Source organism: Rutidosis leptorrhynchoides, chromosome 6 (assembly GCF_046630445.1).
Source record: "Rutidosis leptorrhynchoides isolate AG116_Rl617_1_P2 chromosome 6, CSIRO_AGI_Rlap_v1, whole genome shotgun sequence".
In the NCBI taxonomy this organism is placed as follows: Eukaryota; Viridiplantae; Streptophyta; class Magnoliopsida; order Asterales; family Asteraceae; genus Rutidosis; species Rutidosis leptorrhynchoides.
The window spans coordinates 428,748,731-428,762,407 of record NC_092338.1 but is presented as its reverse complement, the minus strand read 5'-3'; the positions used below and the strand labels follow the sequence as shown (position 1 = coordinate 428,762,407).

Below are 13,677 nucleotides of genomic sequence, written 5' to 3'. Positions count from 1 at the left end.
GCTACACACATGTGGTTATCAATGGTGGCTTATTTTAACATCTGTTTTCTTGAATTGGGAGCTAGGCACAATGTTTGAACATATGGCTCAAGTCAAAATAATTTCCAATTTTTTGGCTTCAAAATTAACTAGAACACATTGTGTGGATTAGTCAAAACTTATACGAATTTGATGTTTACTTATTTCTAATTTCTCGTTGTTTTGCATTTAATGAGTCACAACTTGCAAGAACTGCAGTTGAATGATACGTTTCTTGTCTCACATTTATCACGTATACACATTAGTGCAAGACTGAATCTGTGTGGTAAAGGTATCAGAGTGGACATAATTCGCTAGGAAGGGGTTGGTTTGTATAAGGCTGATTTTTATTAACGGCGGTTAGGAATTACTGACCGGGGTCTAACGTAATGTCGGAACTCACCTACCCAGATCATTTCCTACGACAAACCAACACAGTCATATGTACCGTCCCTCAGAGGAAATCCCACTGCGAATCCATTCGAGCATCGCATGTGGTAAAACTCCCACGGGTGAAGCTCGAATACAATGATTTTATTTAGTTTGTTTGAACAATCAGAACTTGGTAATGTTGCTAAATCTACGTTAATGTCGAGTATGATTCAAGCTAAAATTGGAAAGTCGATGAATGTGAGGATATGAAATCTCGATGCAATTAAGTCTAGAATAAAGTCTCATCAAATGGTCCAATAACACGAAATAAATCCGCCAATACAACTGGGCTTTGCATTACCGTTAAATGGCCCGGTTCTTCTGAATTACTCCCTCCGTCCCAAAAAAGCTGTCCACCTTTCTTTTTTGGTTTGTCCCAAAATTATTGTCACTTTCTCTAAATAACTATTAAACATAATTAAAGTTCCAATTATGTCCTTTTTAATTTTGGAAATTTAACTTTAAATATATCAATTAATTTATTAGTTACTCTTTATAACTACATTCAATAAAGGACAAATTAGACAATTCATTACTATATCTTAAATCTAACAAAAAGTCAAACAAGACTGTTTTTTTTGGGACGGGTGGAGTAGTTAATTAAGGAGTAGATGGTTATGTGTTTTACGATAATTTTAAAATGAATACAACAGTTTTACAATGGAATATATACTACGTAGCTTTTAAGTGCTTCTAAATTAATTATCGAACCTTTGGAATAGTTGACTCGCTAAACGAGTAAAAAATTTCAGGTAAATCACGGAGTATATAATTATACGAAAGAGGGGTAACTTGATGAAGTAAAACTTTTCTATACTTCAGGTTTATATTGTTATCTAAATTCAAAAATTTTACTTTATATCTTTATTCGATAATTTTATTCAAATGAGGAGACTTTTTATAATTTCTAAGCCGTACAATAATCTTGTGATTGATCACTAATCCATATATTCGTTTTATACGTGTGTAATGTTTATGTTTACGATCAAACATATGTTATCAGTGACATGAACAAGAACATACATACATAAATTTTATCTGTTCTTTCAATTTATTTACATGCTTATGCTTATCCTCGTAGCATAAGGCCAGAATGGTCATTTCAAAAACTGGCCCCAAAAGGAACTACTTTACTAGCCCAATTTGAGACTCCGGGCCGTAAGACTCAACAAGTTGAACACCTAAAGCAATAAGGTTAAAAGGGTCATTTAAGATGTCAAACACAAATCCTTCCTCATACGAAACCAGAAACAAAAAAGAATTCCAAATCATCAAAATTTCGTTCACACGAAGTTAGGGTTTCGTCAAATTACCAGAAAAATCAACAAATTGGTATAAAACTGTTAATTTATAACATGAGTCTCACTCAATTCTCGATGGTAAAGCTCTTATTTTTCTACAAATCATTCCAATTTTGATGCTTAGATAGTTTTTTTTAGTGATTTATGTTTGTAGTTTGCACGGTAATGTATGCGTAAGTTTGCAGGGTAATGTGTGTGTGTGTGTGTGTGTGTGTTTGTGTTTGTGTTTAGTTTGCAGGGTAAGGTGTGTGTGTGTGTACCCTGGCAATCGGAAATCATATTATGGTCAAATCATTTTTCGAAAATGGTCAAAATGCTCGGTAGCATATTTGCTTTTAGCCTTCCATTAATGCACAGTTTTTCCGTTTATTTTATTTACACTGTTGTTATTGTTGTCTATTTGCACGTTGATTATTTTAAAGTCTGTTAACATTTAATTATGTTATCTAAACAAACTCTCAGATCCAAATTACAACTTAATAGTTCTCTCGAAGAAGATTAATAGTCATCATATTAATTTCTGATAATAATATGTGGTTGAATTGCAACTAAAATTGCAGGTAGAAGAACTAGCTTGTCTTGTAAAGGACAATCTTTCTTGCAAGCACCTTGTTCTTTCAGTAGAGGATATGCTAGTGGATTTCCTTCAAGATGAAACAAGGTATTGCATCCTTTTAACTACTGACCTAATTCAAGTTCGAAACTTTTGATTGGTAAATGTGTATAAATCAATGAGAATGGGAAGGAGAGATACATGTAATATATGATCTGTTAGATGTTGAGTGGAGAAGGCTTGAATTTGTGCATATATAGCATTACTCATTTTGTTATTTATGATGTAGTTAATCATGTTATTTAGTTGTTTATGCAAGTTGTCTCTTTTTGCTGGTATACAGGGAAATAAGTAGTCCTTTTATTATGCTGTATTGTAGCTTAGACAAGGTGCTGGAGATGGAGCCAATGAATCCCTATAACCGTCTACTATTACACCGCCTAGCTGATATATTTGGGTATCATCCTTTTGGTCCTATTATTATTATTATTATTATATCCTGTATATTGTCTGCTCTACTTTTCACCTTTTGTTATGCAGTTTTCTGAAAGTAACAATCTTTCTTTTTTGTATTCAAGATTTTCTCATCAATCTATCGGTGAAGGAGATGATAGGCGTCTTGTCTTAAAACGTTGTGAAGACACGTCGATGTATATCTAACAAACAATTATATCCCTTGTTTCTATTTGTCTGCTGACAAGTTAGATTAATAACAACTTAATGTATAATTATTAGTACGTGTTTTTGCTGTTGGCTTGTTAACTTTTAAGATTCTGATCAACACATTAGTTTCCTATCTTTTGATTTGCAGACCATCGATTCTTGTTGCAGATATGTTATGGGAGCATGATGACTACCATTCTCCAGTTACATCCCAGCAGCTCTTATCGCGACGACATAATGTCTCTGCTGGTATTGTTTTTGTCCAAGTCTAGTAAACAATTTTGTTTTTAGGATTATGTTTAAGGCAGGTGCAGATCGGGTTGGTTGGGTGATGGGTCAAAAGATGTAATTTTTTGGAGTAGCTCAAAACCTGCAATCATCAAATATGATTACAAAAACTCTGTTATTTCAATAATATTCTATTTTTTAACTGAATGATGTCAAGTTTTTTATGCATTACTAATACACTATGGGCTACTCGTTTGATCCACTTTCTACTCAATTTGTCTCTTATACCCATTTGATCTTATTGGTTATAAAATGTAACAGAATCGTAAGTAAATGGCTTGGAATTGATCCCTGTAGGGTTAAGTTATAGGTCAAGACCGGTTTAATGCGTTCGGTTGACTGATGACATAAACTATAGTTATTGTAGTGTTAGAGTTTTCTTTTGTTAACCTTTAAACAAAAGTTCTTTTGTGGGTACTTGACTATGTTATGTCTGACTATTAAATCATTCAGCCCATTTAATATTTTATAAATTTATTGTTATGTTACTCAGGGGCGAGGGTAGAAACGTTATCTGCTCGAATTTCTCTTGAGGATCGAGAAGCAGCTTACTTGGCAGCTCGGAAACGAATTTTCTCGACAGACAATGATGACATGGAATTATTGTTTAAAGAAGAGAGGCCTCGAAATAATCCAGTAGTTGCTCGTCGTATGATTGCTCATGCGCTTGGTCAAAAAGTCAAACAATCTAATCAAGATATACAGGTCAAAGATGCCCAGGAACCTGCTAGTGAGGTGAAAAGTCAGTTAAAAGGTCAAAATACTGGTTCAAGCTTTGAAACTAATCCAAAGTCAAATGGTCAACAACGTGTAAGTGGAAACAATGAGATGCGTTCCATTCGGAAGACACCTTCAAGCATAAAAGTTGAGGCTTCAACTAATGTAAATGTTCCCAAGCATTATGTTAAAGAGGAACATATTGGAGCTGCAAAACGGATGTTTGCTAATGCGTTAAGAATGCATCCAGGAAAAGTTAGTGTTGTTTCAAAGGGTGGTCAAACAAAGCAAAAAGATAAGCCTTAGGTGGCATTTGTTTATTTATAGGTGATGACAACTACAAATCCGAAAACCAAATTTGGATGTCGTTTTGAATCTACTCACAGTTGTACGTCCAACCAGCCAAACCTAGTAAAATCCCTTGAAAAGAAGTTGAAATAGGGTGGTTCATTTCGTTTGAGCTCTGTTATGCGTCATAAAGTTGTTAAATTTGGTCTCTTATTTGGAGTTGCTGGACCGTATAATGGTTGTTATTGCTAATCATGGTACATGTGTGCTAGATTTCAGTAAGATTATACGCTTTGTGGCTATCACTATGTTTGCTGCAACTGCAAGTACGACACATGGTGTTCCGTCAACAATCTCTTGCATTTGGAAGTTACCTCTGCATAGGGGTATTTTCATGTTGCAGGTGTGTAATGTTTAACTTTACAATTGTTTTTTTAAGATTTAAATTTGTATAAACATGATGGAGAAAGAAGACGAAACTAATACATTATGTATATTAGTTGTTTCAACTTCATGTACGAATGTGAAACATTTTTATTGGTTTGATGGGTTCGATATTATACTTAGGTGTGTGTGTTTACCTATAAAATTGAATGAATTTAGCGCTTAATGTTGGACCATTTAGCATTCAAGGCGATCTCTAAATAACATATGAGGTTGAATGGTTGAGCATTTAGTGCTGAGCTATTTAGAGCTGAAACACTCTCTTAACCATTAAGCATCTAAATTTTTCGTAATATCTTCCTTAAATTATATCCAGAACACTCAACAAACAAGTATATTATTGAATTTTTTTTATTAATGTAACACGTTAATAAGATAATTTTACCTAATTTGTGTTGGTGATTTGTGTCACCAATATGATTTAAGTGTAATGGGATTAATTTGTTAACCAAAATAATCTTGATAAATATCGAACAAGTTTGGGAAAGTGTGGAGTGCACACTTGTTTGAACTTATCTTGATTATGACGGGGGTTCGGGGGCAGCGCCCCCGATAGCGGGGTCCAAGTCCAAGGGGCAGAGTCTTTTTTTAAAATTCGATTTTGACCCGGTTTGACCCAAAATAAAAGCCCGGTTTTGAGCCTTTTTTAGCAGTTATGAAACTGCCTTGGCAGTTATAGATTGAACTGCCATTCGGCAGTTATGAACCCGTTTTTTGGTTATTTAATTTCCTGGTACGTTTTCAAATTCACATACACAAAAAACACAGATCGATTGTTCAAATATTCTGAGTTTTATCCGATTGAAGATTTCGATAGTAACATCGAAATACTTTGATCTGAAAGTGATTACACGACTCTCAGAAATCTGAAATCGAAACTCTAAATTTACAACAATTTGCTGTTCGTTCATATTATCAAATATCTTATTTTCATTCAGATAAAGTTTAGTAAGAGACATTGAATCATTAAGATTATGAACTATTCAGCACTAAAGCATTTATTTATCAAATGCAACCTTAATTTACCTTTTTAATCCAGTTATAAGTAAAGAATATCATCTATTTCTCCACTAATGATTTGGAAAAGTAAAAAGAAAAACAACATTTTGAATAAGGTAATTTCATATTTTGTAAAGGTTGGGAGCACATGGATAAAACAAATATTAAGGCAGGCTAAATACATACCGTGTTTCAAAATCCATTGTGGTATACAAGCAAACATAACCTGGAATCATACTCATATATTATATTATGTACATAAAAAAAGGCTGTACACCCAAGAACACCTTTATTTCTATAGTTCTTTAAGGGGATTAAACACAGAGGATCATGCACTAAGCACCTTGCAACTGTAGTTGTCACCATTTCATAGAGGGATTACCAGCGATTTTGCCTGTTGTGTTGCTGTGAATGACTTCATCTCTCTTTTTGCTCGCTGTTTAATACCAAAAGATAGATTATGGGTCTAGTACTCATTTAGCTTAGAATATGGTTTAGAGTTAGAAGTGACAAAATGGGCGTGTCTAGCGGGTTCCATAATGTGTCGAAAAGTTTACGGGTCATTCTGACTTGAAACACTTTGTGTCCACAATTTAAATTTCCTTTATTCTTATGAATAAATATATTGTTCAAATCATAATATGAACTTTTAGATGTGGATACGACAGAGGTTTTATGTACTAAAATACACTTTGTGGGACTTTTGGATTTTATTTGTGTACTAATATTAAGTTTAGGGTCATTCTAATGGCAGTTTCGATGAATATTACTCATTTCATTGCAGAACGACCCATTCACAAGTTAATGGGTCTATATTGCTACCTACTTTCAACATGATTGTTGTCTAAAACCAGGTTTAATCTGAAAAGGCTTTAGAGACCCTTACCATATCTGCTGCTGTGTTTTGCCATGCTTTATCCATCTCACTAAACACAACATCTATTGTTGGCCGGCCTTTGCTCGATTTGGCAACACATAACACTGCAACTTGTAGTATCGATTCAAAATCTTGAGTGTTTAGATTCCCATTCAGTCTTGGGTCTTCGAAATCTGTCAATGGACGTCTACCCATGTTCACATCCTTCGCCTACAAAAATTCACCAAATTAGGCGGCCCTGTTAAAATATTAGTGCAATCTAATGCATATCTCTAAGATATCTTGCATTTAATATAGAGATTTTGCATATCTCTAAGATATCTTGCATTTAATATAGAGATTATAGGATATCTCTTTTATATCTAGCATTTAATGTTTCTTAGGTATAGTTGGTTTGCATTTATTATGCATTTAATATTTCTCTTGTATTTAAAGAGGTAGTATGTAACATTTGAAAATAAGGAAAACCATTTACAATACACTTCAAGTTTGTACATTCTTTGTTCATATTTTGTTTACTAAACTTCTATTCTAGCAAGTTATTAATTATTTTATGGTATCAAGAGCTTGGTTATAAACTTGATTATAAGTTTAGTCCTAAGTTAAACTTTGTGTGCAATTACTCAAAGTGTAAACTAGTTTCTTGCTAATCATAAATGGAAGTCTCAAATGTAAACGATGGAAGTATGTTCAATGGTATGGAAAGACTTGTAGGCAACAACTACAAGTATTGGAAGATGTGTATGGAAGCTTATCTCCAAGGTCAAGACCTATGGGAACTTGTGGCCGGAAGCGATGCCATAATTCCCGTAGAAACTCTTGAGCAAGGCGAGTCACGAAGAAAATGAAAGATTAAGTGTGGGAAGGCTCTCTTTGCGTTGAGGACATCAATTAGCAAAGAGTTCATAGAACACGTTCGTGATCTTAACTCGCCAAAGGATGTTTGGGATACTCTTGAGAAACTCTTTACCAAGAAGAATACCGCACGGTTGCAATTCTTGGAAAATGAGTTAGCAATCTCAAGACAAGAAGGTATGTCAGTTTCTGAATATTTCTTACGGGTAAAAACTCTTTGTTCTGAAATTTCAGAGATTGATACAAACGAGAAAATTAGTGAATCACGGTTGCGAAGATATTTAATTCGTGGTTTGAAGAAAGAGTATGTTCCATTCATAACCTCTATACAGGGGTGGTCTACTCAACCTTCGGTTGAAGAATTAGAGAATTTGCTCTCTAATCAAGAAGCTTTGGCCAAGCAAATGGCTAAAGGATTTGAAAATGATGCGGTATTGTTTTCAAAAGGGAAGAACTTCAAGAAAGGTTCTTCTAGCAAAGAAAAAGAAGAAGAGCAAACTAGTTACAAAAGTAACTATGAAAAGAAACCTCCCACATGTTACAAGTGCGGGAAAGTTGGTCACATCAAGAAATATTGTCGTTCTAAAGTCACAAAAGCAAACGTGGCTTGTTCAAGCAACGATGATGATGAAGTCAAATGGGAGCAATGTTTTACCGTTGATACGGTTGTTAAGAAGAATCAATGGATTATTGATTCGGGTTGCTCTCATCATGTGACCGGTGATGGAACTCTTCTTCATGACGTTAGAGATCACAATCAAAATCGAGTTGTAATCACGGCCGACAACTCAACTCATCCGGTTAAAAAGGAAGGTAATGCTATTATTGATGTTAATAATAATACTTTTACTTTGAAAGATGTTTATCTTGTTCCTGAATTGACCAAGAATCTAGTTTCGGTACCTCAAATTACCGAATCTGGAAAATATGTTCTTTTTGGTCCAACGGATGTGAAGGTCCTTGAGAATGTCAAGGAGATTGTGGGTGATGTTCTTTTCACGGGAGAAAAGAAAGGTTCTTTGTTTGTGTTGTCCGCAGGTGAGGCTTATGTGAAGAAAACAAGTCAAACCGACAACGGAGCTATTTGGCATGCTAGACTAGGCCATGTGGGATATCAAATGTTGCAAAAGATATTCTCACATAAACTAGTTGATGAAATTCCTCAATTAAAGAATGTTCGTGAGGAAGTAATATGCCAAGGATGTCAATATGGAAAGTCACACCGACTTCCATATAAGAAGTCAACAAATCGAAAACAAGGTTTGCTTGACTTGATTCATACGGACTTGATGGGGCCAACAAAAACACCAAGTTATGGCGGTCATTGCTATGTCATGGTGTTAATTGATGACTATTCTCGGTTTACTTGGGTGAAATTTCTAAAGGAGAAAAGTGAAGCCTTATCAAAGTTCATAGAGTTCAAAGAAGCGGTAGAATCAGAATTTGGGAGAAATGTAAAAGCTCTTAGGAGTGATAATGGTGGAGAATTCATGTCAAATGATTTCTTTACTTATTGTAAAACAAATGGTATTTCTCGCCAAATGACTTGTCCGGATACTCCACAACAAAATGGGGTTTCAGAAAGAAAGATTGCTTACCTTGTTTCAATATGCTTATCTTGGTTACATGACAAGGGGCTGCATAGGGAGCTATGGGCGGAAGTACTTCAATGTGCTTGTCATGTATCTAATCGGTTACCATCTTGGCCAGGTACACAAAAATCATCTTTTGAGCTAGCTTATATTGAAAAGCCTAATGTAAGCTATTTTAGGGTGTTTGGTTCTATTTGTTATGTTCATGTTCCAAAATCTAACCGAACCAAACTTGACCCAAAAGCTCGAAAGTGTATTTTTGTTGGTTATGATTCTCACAGGAAAGGTTGGAGGTGTATGGATCAAGAAACAAAGATGTTTACCACTTCAAGAGATGTGGTATTTGATGAAGTGTCTTCTCAATTTTCTGAATCAAGCAAAAATGGTGAAGAAAATAGAGATTACAAATTTATGTTTCCTAGCTTCGACACTCAAGAAGAAAGTGAGAATGATGGTGTTTCTCAAAATCAAGAAGAGACGCCTATTGAAGAAGTACCAACTCAAGTTAGAAGGTCAACAAGAGAAAAAAGACAACCAAAACATCTAAGTGACTATGAGGTGAACACAGTCACAACTTGTTTCTTTTCAGGTGGCTTAACTGAAGAACCAACATGTTATGAAGAAGCTAAAGATTCTCCGGATAGGAGAAAAGCAATGCAAGAGGAAATTGATGCATTGGAAAAGAATGAAACTTGGGAGCTTGTCAAGAAACCGGAAGCATATAAACCAGTTACTTGCAAATGGGTCTACCGTTTGAAGAAGAACTCGGATGGAACCATTAATAGGTTCAAGGCTCGGTTGGTGGCTCGTGGCTTTTGTCAAAGTTATGGGCTTGATTATGAGGAAACTTTTAGCCTCGTGGCTAAAATGGTAACGGTGAGAACAATAATCTCATTAGCGGCTTACAAAGGGTGAAAATTGTGGCAACTTGATGTGAAGAATGCTTTTCTATATGGAGAGCTTGATCGTGAGGTGTTCATGGAACAACCTATTGGGTTCATTTCAAATCAATTTCCAGAATATGTGTGCCGGTTGAAGAAAGCTCTTTATGGCTTGAAACAAGCTCCGAGAGCTTGGTACGGTAAGGTTGCACAATACCTTGTCTTTTGTGGTTTTAAGATTTCTGATGCGGATTCTAGTTTGTTTGTAAAGAAAGAACCAGGTTTCCATGTTTTGGTATTATTATATGTTGATGACATGATTATCACCGGAGGAAACGAGTCAGAAATCTCTCGTTTAAGAGATGATCTTTCGGTTCGTTTTGAAATGAAGAATCTGGGGGAGATTGGATGTTTTCTTGGCTTGAAAGTCGATAAATTAGAAAACGGGTACTTTATCTCTCAAAGGGGTTATGCAAGAAGTCTCTTGGAACGTTTCAACATGGGGGAGTCAAAGCCTATGACTACTCCAATGGAACCAAACCTCAAAATGAAGAAAGATCAAGGAAAAGAGCTCAAGGATGTGAAGTTGTTCCGACAAATGGTTGGGAGTTTGATCTATCTAATCATCACAAGGCCGGAAATTTCTTACTCGGTTGGCATTGTTTCTCAATTTATGCAATGTCCAACTAATGTTCATCTTGATGCAGCAAAAAGGATCCTTCGTTATGTGAAAGGATCAATGGGTCACGATTTGTGGTACAAGAAGTGTGATGATGTTTTGTTAAATGGTTTCGTGGATGCAGATTGGATGGGAGACGCAAATGATCGCCATTCAACTTCGGGTTACTGTTTTAACATGGGTTCCGCGGTTATTTCATGGTGTAGCAAGAAGCAAGATGTTGTTGCTTTGTCTAGCACGGAAGCAGAATACATAGCTGCAACAATGGCGGCTCAAGAATGTATTTGGTTAAGAAGATTGGTTGGTGACATACTTGAAAAAGTAGATTATGTTGTCAAATTGAAATGTGACAACGAAAGTGCAATCAAGCTTGCTTCGAATCCCGTGTTTCATGTCCGTACTAAGCATATAGAAATGAGATATCATTTTATTCATGAAAAGGTTCTTAGCGGGGAAATCGAGCTAGCAAACGTAAGGACAAATGCTCAAGTAGCCGACATCTTTACTAAAGCTCTAATGAAAACCAAGCTCATGGAATTTTGAGAAACGTTGGGGATTATTGATCGAGAGTTTGCACTAAGGGGGAGTGTTAAAATATTAGTGCAATCTAATGCATATCTCTAAGATATCTTGCATTTAATATAGAGATTTTGCATATCTCTAAGATATCTTGCATTTAATATAGAGATTATAGGATATCTCTTTTATATCTAGCATTTAATGTTTCTTAGGTATAGTTGGTTTGCATTTATTATGCATTTAATATTTCTCTTGTATTTAAAGAGGTAGCATGTAACATTTGAAAATAAGGAAAACCATTTACAATACACTTCAAGTTTGTACATTCTTTGTTCATATTTTGTTTACTAAACTTCTATTCTAGCAAGTTATTAATTATTTTAGGCCCCACTTTTTAACTTACCGACTTCACTAGAATTTGTAATTCTTTAACGAGTAGTATAACACTCATGAGTGAAAAGAGTAGTGTATTTATACCTTTCTTGTGAGTTGATCTCTGGCTTCAAGATCAAGCTCAATGACTTTTTGACCCGAAAGAAGTTGAAGGGCAACAATACCAAAACTGTAAATGTCACTAGCACATGTTAACTTAGCGTTGCTCATGTATTCGGGGTCCATATAACCTATAGTTCCTCGAACATCTGTGAAAACTTTGCTTTCTTCCATACCAAGAACTTTCGCCAATCCAAAATCTGACAGCTTTGGATCTAAGTTCTCCGTAAGAAGAATGTTTGTAAGCTACAAATGAAACAATTCATACAAAAAATATCAAGTCACATTTTTGGAATTACTTAAATTACTTTAGTGCCAAAATACCTTAATATCTCTATGAACAATGCATCCATCTATATAATGGTGAAGAAATCGAATCGCAAGTGCACAATCTCTCAAAATTTTGACTCTTCTTTCCCAAGTTAGAACACTATCTTTTCCAGCATTAGTTTCATACATGTCAGTACGCCAGTATTGTGTTAGCGTATGTATTGTACATAAAGGTTACAATTTTGACTCGTTTACTTATGAATTGGTCAATTCTGTTATATATTACCCCATCAAACAGGTAAAAGAAAAAATCTAAGTGAAACAGGTCAAGTCGGTCAAAAAGTTTACTTTAATTGCATAATGTTTCTTTTCTATTATTATTATTATTTTTTTTTTTTTTTTTGAAATATTGTATTATAAAACCATTTGTTTGACTCCAACTTGTGTTGACCCGTTACCAGACCCCCGTATTCTCAACCTCTAATTTTACATATTATGAGGTATTAACCATTACCTGTTTCAACCCAAACCCATTCGACCTATTTAAAAGCCGACCCGTTGCGACCAATGACCGGTTTCGACCCAAACCTGTTTGATCCTTCACCCAACCCAACCCGTTTGCCAGGTATATGAAATAGTTACTTACTCAAGAGATGGTGAGCAAGATTTCCAGCAGGACAATACTCGTAAACCAAATAGTGTTCGCCGTCTTCAATGCAACAACCAAATAGACAAACAAGATTCGGATGTCGTATCCTCGATAAACCTTCAACTTCTCGTGTGAAAGAATCGGTGTTATTTTTATTACTTATTTGCTTAATCGCAACGGCTTGTCCACTTGGCAAAATCCCTTTATAAACCTCACCTGCGCTACCACGACCCAAAAACTTTTTTTCATCCGAAAAATTCATCGCGTGCTCTATTTCAGCCTTAGAAAAAGTATAAAGACCAGACCATGCTGTAGGTATCTCTTTTGTGTGAAATTGACCCGATTTGTTTTCTTGCATATTCTTTCGTGTTACGTACTTTACTAGCATAATGACGAGCATAAACGCCACACTAGCCAAAATGACCCCTAATAGTGTCTGGAAAACGGAACCTGGTTGAAGAATTTTATAACATGATGTTAAAAATGGTTCTATAGATTGTTAATGTTGTGAAAAATGTTACGAGATTAGCTTACGTTTTATTTTGATGTAACCTGGATCTGTTAAGAAAATAAAAAAAATAAAAACCAAATGTTAGAAACAGAAAAAATTCTTAGATTTTGGTATAAGTAGCCTAATTTAATTCATAATTAAGAAATGTTGATGATAAAATAAAGGTTTTTTCTAACGACAGTTTTAGGGGTTGTCGTTAACATGCATAAATGTGATGTACATAGCGGTTATTATTGACTTTTGGTTGACGGTTATTGTTTTGTACAAGCATCTTATGCACCTTAACAACAGCCTAGGGCCGTCGTTAAAAAGAAATTTAAAAACAAATATTGTTTTTTTTATTGAAAATTCTTACCATGCTCATCTAATATGTGCAAGCATCCGTAAAAATCATCAACAGCATCGAACGAGCTCTCGTTCCATTTTTCGGAAGCAATTGCAGTCACGACAGCAACTCCACAAATCTCGCTCTCGGTTTCGTTTCCTTTCACATCCAATCCCTTAACCAACGAGTCTCGAGCCTTCAAGACCGCACGACTACAATCCCTACATATATCATCATAAGAATTGTATGATTGTGAAAAATCACATGACTCACTCGCGTCGTTAAATTCCTTATTATTCTTGATATCAGCCATGGATAGGGATG

The 13,677-nt window shown here is 35.2% G+C and overlaps 2 protein-coding genes across 4 annotated transcripts in view; one reads left to right on the top strand and one right to left on the bottom strand.

Annotated features, from left to right (window-relative positions):
- Positions 1–13,677, top strand: part of LOC139851522 (uncharacterized) — a 158,268-nt gene that overhangs the window by 104,501 nt on the left and 40,090 nt on the right. For 2 of the 3 annotated variants that reach the window (XM_071840603.1, XM_071840602.1), the window contains exon 3: positions 2,312–2,412. In XM_071840603.1, the coding sequence (XP_071696704.1) occupies positions 2,381–2,412 (32 nt within the window). In that variant the 5' untranslated portion in view covers positions 2,312–2,380. Of the gene's footprint in view, positions 1–1,691; positions 1,830–2,311; positions 2,413–13,677 lie in introns of those variants that run through there. The other variant, XM_071840600.1, reaches the window with a different exon arrangement.
- On the bottom strand, positions 4,349–13,666 carry LOC139852094 (probable serine/threonine-protein kinase PBL21). The gene is made up of 9 exons (XM_071841317.1): positions 13,384–13,666; positions 13,070–13,075; positions 12,515–12,967; positions 12,457–12,466; positions 11,923–12,028; positions 11,584–11,844; positions 6,590–6,790; positions 6,086–6,139; positions 4,349–4,435 (listed from the first exon to the last, which is right to left on the bottom strand). The coding sequence occupies exons 1-9, from the start codon at positions 13,664–13,666 to the stop codon at positions 4,349–4,351; spliced, it is 1,461 nt and encodes a 486-aa protein (XP_071697418.1).

Coding starts and splice junctions, on each gene's coding strand:
- LOC139852094 (XM_071841317.1), bottom strand. CDS start 13,666: ATGGCTGATATCAAGAATAATAAGGAATTTAACGACGCGAGTGAGTCA. Junction 6,140..6,589: donor AAAACACAGCAGCAGATATG/GTAAGGGTCTCT, acceptor GGTATTAAACAG/CGAGCAAAAAGAGAGATGAA. Junction 4,436..6,085: donor CACAACAGGCAAAATCGCTG/GTAATCCCTCTA, acceptor GACGCATAACAG/AGCTCAAACGAAATGAACCA.